This window comes from Haemorhous mexicanus, chromosome 6, assembly GCF_027477595.1.
Source record: "Haemorhous mexicanus isolate bHaeMex1 chromosome 6, bHaeMex1.pri, whole genome shotgun sequence".
NCBI classification, from domain to species: Eukaryota; Metazoa; Chordata; class Aves; order Passeriformes; family Fringillidae; genus Haemorhous; species Haemorhous mexicanus.
Window position 1 is genome coordinate 56,522,604 of NC_082346.1, and position 12,598 is coordinate 56,535,201.

Below are 12,598 nucleotides of genomic sequence, written 5' to 3' on the forward strand. Positions count from 1 at the left end.
ATTTCAAATGCTTGTTGCTAAATCCATCCAAATGTATTGTTGGTAGTGAGATGAATAATGGTAGTCTGAAGCAACTACAGACGTGCTTGTAGCTAAAGTTAAGGCTGTCGTATGATGTGATGCTTGGCTGTGCATAGCTGTAGGTCACAGTTTAGAGCTGTATTTTTATGCCCATAGAGTGCTAAAAATAACTATGTTGCTTTTATCATCAAACTAAACTTTCAGGCCATTGAGATGCTGGAAGACTTATCTCCCATTAGAGGGGGATCAGGCTGTTCTGCTGTCATTTTTAAACAGCTAAGAATAGTTTTTCTCTAGTAACGATCATCTTAAGCTTTTGTTAAGTGAGTGTTGACAGAAAAGAGGTATTTGACAGTTGCTCAGGATTGTCGCTACATTAAATGTTTCTTCCAGCTAAATTTCATCAATCTCATGGTTCTATACGTTTTCATTACTGTACATAGCTGTTAGCATTTTTAATTAACATTTCAAATGTGTTTAAAGAAGCCAGACTGTAACACCTACAGTGTGCCATAAAAGACACTGTAATCTAATTAAAGGAATAGAATGATAACGAGATGCAAATTGAGGTCAAACTGATCTAAAAAGCCCAGAATTGTAAGTCTTACCATAGACATTGCTTCTCTCTCAAGTGGCTGTCAGCTGCCTGCTCCTTGTTTCCTTGATGAATATTTTGAGCATATCCATTTTTAAGGTTCATTCTCGGGGATGGCACTGTGCACACTAAAGGTTGCTGACGGAGCCATTTTCCGTTCCAGTTATCCGGTCTCTTCCTATTAATCTAAACAGTAGCCGTGGTATAAGAAATTCTGCCTTTCTTCTTGCCCTTGTTCTAACCACTCTCTGTGCCCCTCTTAAGTATTTTTCATCCCTGCTTTTCTCCCTCCATGGGTGTGTTGAACAGTTGGGAGAACAAAGGTTCTCTAAATTTGTTCTAGATGTCATACAACATAAAGGATGACGTGTATGGCTGTTATTAAAGCTGATATTACTTATATATTGGAAAAATTCACATGTCAGTATTAATCCTCTTCAACTGGAAGGTTTTCACATTGCATTGAATGTGGTACTATGAAAAAGGAAGCGAGCTAGGTTTATGATGACAGAACTGTCCTGACAGATTTTCAGATAAAATTAAAATGCTCCTTGCCACCTCCTTTACAGCACAGTTAACATGTCACCACTTTTTCCCACTGTATCAATCTGCAAGCAAACTGCTGTACAGTGTAAAACCATTATCATGTCTTTGCAAATTAGAGATGCATACTGGAAGGTGTGCAAAGTAATTAAATGAGAAACCTACAACTTTTATTTTTCAGTCTAATCTTTGGTTGCATCATTGAAGGTTCAAGGCAGGATCCTGAGGTTCATGTGTATCTTTCCATTGGTAGGAGAGCGTTGAAGCTGAAAATTTCTATTGCTTCTACTTTTGTGTGCAGTTCAGGTATGTGAAGAGATAGATGACTGCTTATGTGGGACTGGCTCTGGAAACTGGACCTCAGAAGTAGAGCAGTAGTTTATGCAGTTTCTAGCCCATGGTTAAGCCTGGAAGCTTTAAGAGTCAAAATTCTACCCAGCTGTCTCTAAATGTACTCCTGGATCTAAAGTGTCAGGGTGAAAATTTTGGCTTGACTTTAGCTGATAGTGGGTCTGTTCCCTGAAGGCACTTGTGAAGTTTGTCTTTATCAGTGACTTACTTAATTATGTCTCTGTGGTCAGCTCTGTGCATCCTCAGTCAGAACAAGGACCATTCTCTGGTGTGTGTGGCAGAACAGCTCCTGTAGTAAGGTGCTGGCTTTATTCTGTTGCTTTCCTTTACTCTGAATATAAATTATACACAGTTCTATTTACTTCTGGATTTTCCAAGGGGCATTTAGGGAGTCTGTTATTAGTTCTTATTTGTCTGAGGTGAAAGGGCTGTCAGTGTGGAGTTAGTACCTATCATGTCAAAAGAATTCCCCCTAAGGTAACGTTTGCACCCACGGTGAGTGATATGTTCTGGGTATAGTTTGTTTTGAAGAGCTGCAGCCAAACCCAGCATTCTTGGAAGAACCCTCATTTCTGGAGTGGTTTTGTTCTGCCATATGGGTGGCTTGGTGTGGAAGAGTGGAAGTGTGGTTCATGGTTCTATTAACCTGAAAGTATCTGTTACTCTAAATTTCATCTGTTTGGGGAATTCCTCTTTTGTCTCCTGTTTGACGTCACAAATGGGAGGGAGAACTTGAAAATAAAGATGTACCTTAGAAGTATTGCTTTTAATTTTTTTTTTTTTTTTTGACAAAGCCAGTTTGAGAAGTTGATGCTGAAGAGCAGTTTGTTCAAAACCAGCTCCATTTAACCAAATAGTACACTGATGTGAGCATCTAGGCATGATAAATGGTGAGAATGGCTGGAGGAGAAGCTTCTTATTCTTTTCTTTGGAAAATTTTATGTCATCTGTACCATGTGAGATGCTATTGACTATAGTTGTTGAAAGAAGCAAGTACAGCTCTCTTTATGAATGAGACTCTATGTGACATTGACAAATTTTTAGTTGACCAAAAGTGCTGGTAGCAGATCATGAGCATTGCTACCCAGCTAACCTTTCAACAGGCTGGGGTAGTGTTGCATGTTCCATAATTCTTCCCAGTGTCTGTTGATGATAATCATATGCTGTGGTTTGCTGGCATAGATTTTGTGTGAAGGGCTGATGATTGCTGGGGGTTAAGCCCAGTAGACACCTAAACACCACACAGGCCCCTGCTTACCTGCTGTTCCTCCTCAGGGGAATAGGGAATGAGGAGTGGAACAGAAAAGAAAAAAAACTTGGGTTCAAAATAAAAGCTTAAAAAGTGGAACAAGAGAGAAAGAAAACAAAGTGATGCAAAGGCAGCCCCACATCACCTCTCATGGGCAGACCAGTGCCCAGCCCAGTGTGAGCAACAGATGGCAAGCTGAACTGAAACCCCACTCTTCTCTCTTTTTGTTGCTGAGCATGACACTAAGTGGCATCTCTCTGGTCTGTGTTGCCTTCCTGGTTGTGCCCCCTCCCAAACCCTGTGCACCCACCAGCCTATTTATGGGGGGCAGGGGAGGATGCACTGTGAGAAACACAAAGATCCTGGATGCTGTGCAGTTCTGCATTAGCTAAAACATATTTTCAGAAGTACTGATTTGGTCACGATTCTAAAACAGCATCATAGTGCTGCTCTGAAGAAAATAACCCTATCCCAGCCAGGTCCAGAATAGTTACAAAGAAAAGTTGCCAATGCTCTCATCATCTGGGCAGAGAGAGATTTAAAAAATAATTTATCCACAGCTAGCAGGTTGGATGGCTTCCTTTCATTTATAAATGCAATGCTACTCTATGGGTTTAATCAACTTTGTAGTGTATTATTCTTTTGATTTGACAGAACAACTCACTCTGGATGTTTTGGGCAGCAGACAGATGGTGAGTCTGCCTCTTCTGACCACTTGAGACAACATTTGACTACTGCTTTTGTCTTTTTAACAATTCTGAGCAAAATTTGCCATGAGCCTTCACAAGAAGCCTCTTGCTAAGACTCCTTGTTTGGTCTTTTGCTGTGATAGTGAACAACAGAATAATTTTCTTTTAGTAGTGTTAACTGACAGAAGTTTCTGTAAGCTATCATTGCATCCTGGTGTTGAGATGAATAAAACCAGGAAATGTTTGAAGCTGGTTTCTTCCACTTGGACTGTCTCTAACATTAATGTCTCTGGTGCTGATGGCACATCACTAACAGGCAGGGGAGTTACAGGCATCAATTTGAAATTGAGGCAGTCCTGCTTTTAATACTAATCTTCAAGAGCATTCTTCTAAATTCAAAGCAGTCTCTTACTTGCATTTTATTTTTCTAAGAGATTTGTTTAATCTGGATTTTACCAAGTTGGTAACCAAATGCAGGAAGAGAAGCTCATCAGCAGCTCATCTCCTAGAAGAGTCCAGTTCTTTGAAGCCCAGCCCACTGACATAAAATCGCAGGGCAGAAGACAGTAAATTGAAGGATTTTCTTGGATTTTAACTGTGGATAAGGGGCAGAGCTATTAGTTAGACATATGTGAAATATTTCTGACTTACTGAGTTTCCATAGGCTATCCAAATCCAAATATTAGCATTTGAGTTTTTCAGGATTTTACAAAGTTACTTTAATGCTCTTCCTCCCTCTTTCCCCCCCTCCCCAGCTACTTAAGGTTTTAAAACAGGCAGCCTGAATTACACCTGAGGAGGAGCTGCGCAAGCCTTTTAAAATGCTTAAATATGAAGACTTTATCACTAAATCTAGCAAATGACATTTTAGAACAGCTCTCTTACTGGGGAACAAAGCATGCACCTAACTGATTCTTAAATTCTTGAAATAATATGTAGTGACTTTGTGAAATCTGTATTTTAGTTTTTAATATGTTACATTTATTCTGAGTTCTATTAATAGTCTGTTCTCGCAGCTGAAACGTGGCTTTTGAATGAAAGTACATGATTTCATTGAAGTTAGTGTGTTTCTGCAGGTAGAACCAACCTTTTGTATAGAAAGCCTGCTTCTAGTTGAAAGGAGAGTAATTTTTAGTATGTCCTTCAGTAAACCCAGTGCAAGGTTATTTACTGTCATGGCACATGTTCAGTTATGTAAAGTGTCACATTACTTCAGTTTCAGAAGAGATGCTTTGAAACAGTCTACTGTATATATCTTACTAAAATTGTACAGCAAAATACTGCTCTGTATGTTATGAGGCTAAGTGTTTTTTTCAAGTGATTTCCTCCCTCCCCAAAGATCTGTAAATAGGTGCATAGTTTGTGTGCGTGACAGAAGCCATGACTTGGGGCAGTCCTTCTCTTGTGATCTGTGAAATGGGTGACACTAGCTTTATGTTCAACTTCTAGTTCCATGTGCACAGGATTTTTTTGTGTTAAATGAGGCAGAACATAAATAAGCAGAAAGTACATCCATAAGAATTTTTTAAAAACTCAGTCCCAGGAGACTTTGATGTTTCATTTTTGTCTCTAAGATGGACATATTCTAGAAGTTACTTGGCCTTGAATAGAAGCTTCTACCTCAAAATTAAGTGGTCAATAGAATTTTTTTTGAAGTTGGATAAGCAAGCATCTTAACCCTTGGAATTTCATTGCATGCTTGGATATTTTCTTTATACAGTCAGGTATACTTCATAAGCAATTTTTAAATTTTTTTTTCAGGGAATAAGACTACACATGTCTGCTAGTTTAATAAAGCCTTTTTTAAGCATTTCTTCTAAAAGTGTTAACTATGTTCAGTGTAGGCATTGTGATTGCATTTCATGTATGACATTGGAAAGGGCCAAACAAATTACTTGCCAGAGTTACAGTAAGATTGGGCAATTGATTCTATTTTTGGCAGCTAAGTGTATGCAGAAATGCTTTAGTTGTTATTTCAATTGCACAAATAAAAATATTTACTCAGTATTCTTTGTTGTGATGACATGTTGACTTATTAGAGGTCATTCTATAGCTTGAAGAAACACCTTTCTCTAGCTCAGTTTGTGTAAAGAAAGGCACCCTCAGTATATTTTAAAGCATTTACAATTGAAAGTGTCAACAATTTTTGGTGTTAAACTGTGTTTCCCTTCTGTTAATTCCCCTGAAGTGGCAGCTGTATTTAATTTTATGTTTAAAAATACCTTGTTTCAATCAATTGCTCAAAATTAGTCTGACTGGGCATATGTACCAAGACAACTCACATTTCAGAAAAATGTTATAGTAGTTAAACCACATAATACAGAATGAAGAAAGAATCCTGTTAACTCACAAGACAGTGTTAATTCTTTTCCAAGAAGAGGCAGGTACCTCTTTGTCTTGATGGAAGGGGTCCTGCTAGCCACTGCTTGTCAGGCTCAAAGTCCTCTCTGCTACTTCTGAGAGTGTTTCTGAAAATAGGAAATAGGTAATAGGTAGGTCTTGAAATGTACACACCTACATGGGTAAGTCTGAGGATGTAGCAGGGGTTACTTGTTGAGGGAAGTCAGTGATTGATTGTGTTCTCAGTGCTTTATAATTCTGTCTGCCTTCTTCCACTTGGGGTGAAGGGAATGTCACACATTTGCAGGTTGTGCCATAGGAATCTGGCTGCTTTTGAGGATGAAATATGCTATGCCCTTAATATGAATAAGATCAAGTTCACCTACTTTTTAAAATGAGGGGCAAGGAAGAAAACCCAGAATATTTAAAATCTTTTACATTTCCTTCAGCTGGTGACTTCAAATTTCAGTGATTGTGTTAGTCACAAGAAAGTTTTTTTACTGCTTCTTAACTTGGGTGGAGTTTTGGCTGGTTTGGATGTGCAGTTGAAAAGGCTGGACTCTGGAAATCCAGAGGAATATGTATTATAACATGGCAGGTGTACTGAAGGTGGGTTTTGACTGTCAGGAGGAATAGAAATGGGGAAGAAATAACTGGTGTATGGGACAGACAGATGATTCATAAGTAGAATCTAGAAAAGTCCCTTCATTTGCATTGCTGTTTTCTAGCCTGGAATGGATTTGAATTTATGAATTTTGTATTCTTCTGCTGTCAGCAAATTTTGCTGAAAATCATTAGATTTCCACCTAAGGGAAGTTTCTTTCTGTTTATCCAGGTGTATAGGATGATACCTCCCACTAATGGTGTATTAATGATTATTTGGAAGGATTGTATGATTTAGGAGAGCTCCAGGGGGCTTTATAGTAATTTTTTTCCGTTTTGCTTAAAACCCCCCATTATTCTATAAGCTTTTAATTTTATTAATGTAGAACAGTACATCATTAAAACATGAATAAATGGTATAGAGAAGCTTATTTGCTCATTTCATATTCCCATATGTAATTTTCCAGTTGCATATGATTTTCCTCAAGACTGGAGCCTGATTTGGTACGTCAAGTGCACAATGTTTATTCCTAATGACTGGCTATTAAATATCTTGTTTATTCATTGTGTAGCCTGAGGTTCATTTACTGCCTGCTGTTTTCTGAAGACAGAAAACCTAATTCTTGAAATAAAATATTCAGCTGTCCAAAAAAAAAAAAAAAAATTCATCTTTTCTTTCAAATGACTGAGGTCATGCTGTCCTCATTTTCCTCAAGCTGTACAGGCAAAGGTTAAAAGCTCACACACACACATATATATATATATAAACATTTCTGGGAGCCTGTTTTGAAATGCTTAAGACTCTTAAAATTCCAAGAGATATAATTCATAAGTTTATTTGTTTATATATTGAGTTATTAATGTTCCTTATCTGTTCCTTAACTGATTTCAGCTACTGCTTAGATACTGATCCATCTGCAAGGTTTAGCTTCAAGCAAGGAGCACAGTCCTGCCTTTCCCAGCCTTAGCCCCTCAGTGGGAGTTTGCTGTTGGTGATTTGCTTGCTGTTGCTCCAGGCTCTGACAGTCAAGCAGTACCTGCTCCTCTGACAGCCCTGACTGCTTGCCCTGGATGGCTCTTCTCCTCATGGAGAACCTAAGGACAAGTTGCATTTACTACATAACCAGGTTTTGTTTTCAGAATATGTGTGTCCAGTGTATTCAGTGAGGCTGCAGGTTTATGGAAGTGAAAAAATAATTGGTTATATGAGTAAAAATCTGTGTAGTTCGTGCATATAATGCTGACCAAGTGAGATTGTGCAGCCAAACTTCATTATGGTATTTTCAGCTACTGAATGCTTGACTTTGTTAAGATCATTGATTTTTTTGGGGGGGGGTTTATTTGTGTTTAGTATACACTCAGTGGGATAACCTACATTGCAAGGAGACATCCTGTGTATGAATTTTTCTTCATATTTTTGCAGATTCAGATCTTTTGAGGAGTGTTGTAGAAGGGTTTGAGTGATAAAGTTGGGTGTAGGCAGCTGTTGCTCATGTAGGCATCGTGCAGATGGGTGCAGTCCTGCTGAACCTTGCATTAAGAAATACTTGAGGTCTGGGGGAAATTGCTGTAGCTCTATGCCTAAAATGTTGTTAAAATTGGATCAGGAGCTATGTCCTAGTTTGATTGCAACAGTAGGTGATAAATACTTGGTGTTCTGTTCTGCACTGGGCTGAGTTAACTGTCTGTAGCAGAGCCAAGCTGGCGCAGAGTTTGCCTTGGCAGAGAAGGGGAGTGCTCAGTGGCATCAAAACCTGGGCAGTTTCCCTCTGTTGAGGGCTGTGTGATGTAGTGCCATGTTAAAAATCTCATGTAGTTTTCAGTGTCACTGTTTCTGGGGTCAGCATTGCCTATTTTTTAGGTCAAGAAATAAACACTTCCACAAGACTATCCTTTCATAAAACTTAGATTTGCTGTGCTTTCATGATTTGTTGCATAGGTAAGGCTTGCACAGGGCCCAGAGTTGATGTGCAAAACTGTAGTTTCTATTTTATTAAAAAAAAAAAAAATCACTTTAGATGTTTTCAGAGCTTTTCTGTGTTTAAGTTCACCTGTAATTTAATAACCGTGCAATTATTGTTTACGTGTTACATTATTCTGTAGTGAATTGCATATGAATTTCTTCACACTGTTTATGTAGAAGAGACTTCTAAAAATCTCATTTCATTACATTTATATCATGATTAATGTTCTTTGTTTGTAATAGATTTCCATAAAATTCAATGATCAGGTGATTGTGTTAATTTTTTTCCCTGACTACCATAATTTCCTGGCTTATAGTTTTAAAAGCAGTGAGATGTTTGTGTTTCCTCCTGTCCACTTCCTGTCTCAAGGGAATAATGCAAGAGTTACATGTATTTTCCTAATTGTACATGTCAATGATTGAAGAAACAGAGATATTTAATCTTTGTTCAGAAGAAATTGTAGTGTTTCATTAGAAGAGAAGTTCCTAGGTATTGAAGCCTTAGAGGATGAAATTTTGGGAGCTCAGTCTTTTTGGGTCCAAACAAAAAGATGCAATGTGGCATTTTCCTCAGGCTACTATCTAAATGCATAGACTAATTTTTTTTCTGAAGTTTGTTCATTGAGGTAGTTCCTGCATGACATGGAGAACTTCTTGTATAATGCTGTTATTTCCACACAGATCCCAAAGACTTGTATTAAGAAGCATTTATTGATTTATCATTTCTTTCCTCTTCAGACTGCCTATCTCAGAGAACATTGGAACTGAATATGCTAAAAAATACAGACAAGCAGAGGAACAAGAGCTGAATGTAGCTGGAAGTTATCAGCTTGTCTATAAGCCAGGTAAAAAAAAAAGAAATAAAATTATTTCATTCCTATTATAAACTCAGATATACCTGTCCTTTTTCTCCCTGTTGTTTTTATGCTGTCTCCCTCTCTAAATTGAATGTACTTGTTTTTTTATTGATTTATGTGCATTAGTTTGTTATAGATAAAGCATGGTATTGAAAAGTCAACTTATTTTCTGGAAACTATAATGTATAATGGTGTTGCATAGGTAAGTGTTCATACATCCGGCTTGTTGTATTGATAAATGTAGATATAGGATTAAAATGAATCTGCAAGGACAAGATACCATTCATTAGATTCATGCCTTTGTTCTGTTTTCCCATTTTCTATTCATATTTCTCTGTGTACTTGATTGTTGCTTTGAGCTGCTTTTAGAGAGAATTTTGATTGCACTTCTTTCCTAGGAGCTCTGGTAAAAGCACTGTGAGGCTGACTCACTTGTCAGGGTAGCTGAGCTTCAAACTCTTACTGTGTCTCTTAATTTCCAGATTTGTTAATGTAGCTGATTTCCTGAGAAAAAAACATTTATATTTTTTCTGTTCTGTGTGTCATTCTCTTAATACTTTCTGTATACCTTTGCTGGCATACCAAAATACAAAAAATCAAGAAATTTTCTAGAGATTACTGTCTTTCAGTGCATCTGCAAATTCTCTGGCCTCTGGAACTCAGGCTGGTGAAGCCACTTGTGGGATTTGTCATCAGCTGAGACACAGTAGGGGCACTTGGCCAGTTCACCGTGTGCAGTGCACCTTGTCTTCTGTCCTAACCACAAAGTACTCTGTTGTTCCCTTGATGTTACATAAAGTTTGTGGGAGAGGAAGTATTGAAAGGTGGAAATGGGGGAATAAAGAGACTGGAAGGAACTTCCAGTGTTGTCATTCAGGAATGACATTTCCCTAGTTCTTCATGTGCTTTACTAGCAAAGGAGAGACAGTAACAGATTGAGTAAGATTAAGTTCTGTAGGTGTTTCTTTAATAATACAGTGATATTGATTAATGCAAGGAAGTACCATAGCTCATTCTGTACCTTCTGCCTACTAAATCAGAGTTTTGTATAAAACAGACTAGCAATTTTAGCAGCACTAGTGGCCTGCATGACTTTGAGTGGGACTGATGCTAGCAGTGTTCTTTCTGTAAAAGAAACAGCATTACAACTTAGGCTCTTTCGGAAATATTTCTGTGTAGTCATCCTGGCACTTTATTTTATAAACATCCATTTTCTCTTGGTCTACCCTAAAATATTTGTCCTTGTAATTTTACCTTCTGGTATTTATTCTTGCCTTCCAGTTGTAACTTACTGAAACAGCATCTAGTTGGCACACAACCATAAACATTACTAAAGTATTGACACATTACATAATCTCTTTTCATTAATGCATTGGATATTTTCCTCAGTTTCTTGCCCCCCCCCTTCCCCCTGTTCTGTTCTTTGTCTGTCTCATTGTCTGCAGTCTCAGTTGCTTCAGGAGCTGTTCTGTGCAGTGTTGATGGCTGCCTGCTCTCATCAGTGCTCTGCTGCCAGCAGTGTGTGATCCCGTGGCAGACTCCAAGCAAACTGGATAGTGACAGGACTGGAACATTCCTAAGGCATTCTGAGGCTGAGCTGCCAAATCCCACCTAGATGTAGAATAACATAAAGGCTTCAGAAAATCCTGCTTCTTACTGCCCTTAACTTTGACTTACAGACAGGCTCAGAAATACTGTGTTAGGATAGTAGAATAAAAAAGCTCAGTAAGTGAGAATAAGAATTGTTCTGTTAATTTTATAGCTAATAAATGTATATGTTGTTCTACATTTCAGACTGCTTTAATGTAGTATGCTCATCATTCAGATTTTAAGAGCTTTGAGATGTATTTGTAGCTATCAGCTATGTTGGTCTGAAAGTTTGTTTTCCTCAAGAACATGGGAACTGTCATAAATGATCAAGGACTTATCTAGACCAGGACCTGTGAGTTGAGCTGTGTTGAATACAAATGTAGTCAAGAAATAACCTTCACAACATGGAAATGAGAAACTGATTTTTTCTGAAGGTTTTGAATTGGTCCTCTTTTTGTAGCTTCTTTCTCTGTGTTGCTGTTCTGACTATAGGCAATATTTTCTGTGCACATTGATAGCCTGTTTTAAATCTTGCAGTTACTGAAAGTGCTTGTGTTTGTACTGCTTGTGCCTTGTTATTTGATGAAGTTCTGTTGAGTTCAAATCTTGTGCTTTTGAATTTCTCTGAAAGAGCATATGCTTTTATGCTGAGATGACAAACAGAAATGCCTGTTCTGCTTCTCTGTTGGGGAAACAGATCGTCAGGGAACTGCACTTAGAGTTCTGGCTTCTGCAGAGCATTGTAGAAATGATACCACTGTGCAAAGGAAGTTGAAGTGATTAAATAGAAGCAGAAGACAATTATTTTTCGTAACTGTTACCCAAAAGGAGTAGAGCATTACCAGTTCTTCCCTGTCCCACCAGGTTTCTTTTCACATTTGGTGCTGGCTCTTCCAGGCTTCACACACTTTGGATTCAGTGAGGTCATGGCGTGTTGTGCAGAGGGAAACCTGGCAGAGCTGGGTGTATAGGATGCTTACCACTTTACTCATCTTGTAGAAAATATTTTTTTTTCCAAATTTGGTTATTCTGATCTGTACAGACTAGAGCTTTGCACTTCTGAAAGCTTATAAAATCTTTATTTTCGTGAAGAATCTTTATTTTCATGAAGCTTAGTGGATGGCAGCTTTTTTTTTCCTTTATCCTCCTCTGTCTGCATGATTTTCATGTCTATAACTGTAAATAGATATCTTTTGGAGGTCTTCCAGGTCCCACCTGGAGACCCGAAGTAATTTCTTTCAGAGAGGAAGAAATTTAAACATTGTTTTGATATATAAGAAGCTGAATTTTAGGTACCTTATGTATTGTGAATTCAGAACAGATGCATGCCAGGAAAATTAGTCATAGCACAGATCCTCACCCAAGGATGTATATAAGATACATGCAGGTTGAAGAAGATTGCAGTAAAGAAGTCTCACCAGAGAAGTATTTTCATAGGAATTCTCTGAATTAAGCTTATCAGGGATCAGACAGCACCTTTTTGTACTTGGGGTTTGACTGAGGTAGCGCCATGTTCTGGGAAGTCCTTTTGCTTTTTGGCTCAGTGTAGGAGCCAGTTGTTACCTGTGGCTTTCCTTTCCTATGAACTTCCTTGCAAACTGTAATCACTTTGTGTGTTTGTGTCTCAGCAGAAGAATGATCAGTGATTTAATAAGCATTTATTTGATTGATCTCACCAGTACTTTCAAGTATATTTTGTTTTAAGCATCTCCTTTTAATTGCTTAGTGGCAGATAGCAAAATATACCTGTACAAACTCTTCTCCCAGAACTGGTGAATATAAAAATCTATTCCTATG

The 12,598-nt window shown here is 38.0% G+C and overlaps 1 protein-coding gene across 1 annotated transcript in view; it reads left to right on the plus strand.

Moving 5' to 3' along the window:
- TDRD9 (tudor domain containing 9) overlaps positions 1-12,598 on the plus strand; it is an 87,384-nt gene that overhangs the window by 26,752 nt on the left and 48,034 nt on the right. The window contains exon 3 of the mRNA XM_059848229.1: positions 9,093-9,199. Within this exon, the coding sequence (XP_059704212.1) occupies positions 9,093-9,199 (107 nt within the window). The remainder of the gene's footprint in view (positions 1-9,092; positions 9,200-12,598) is intronic.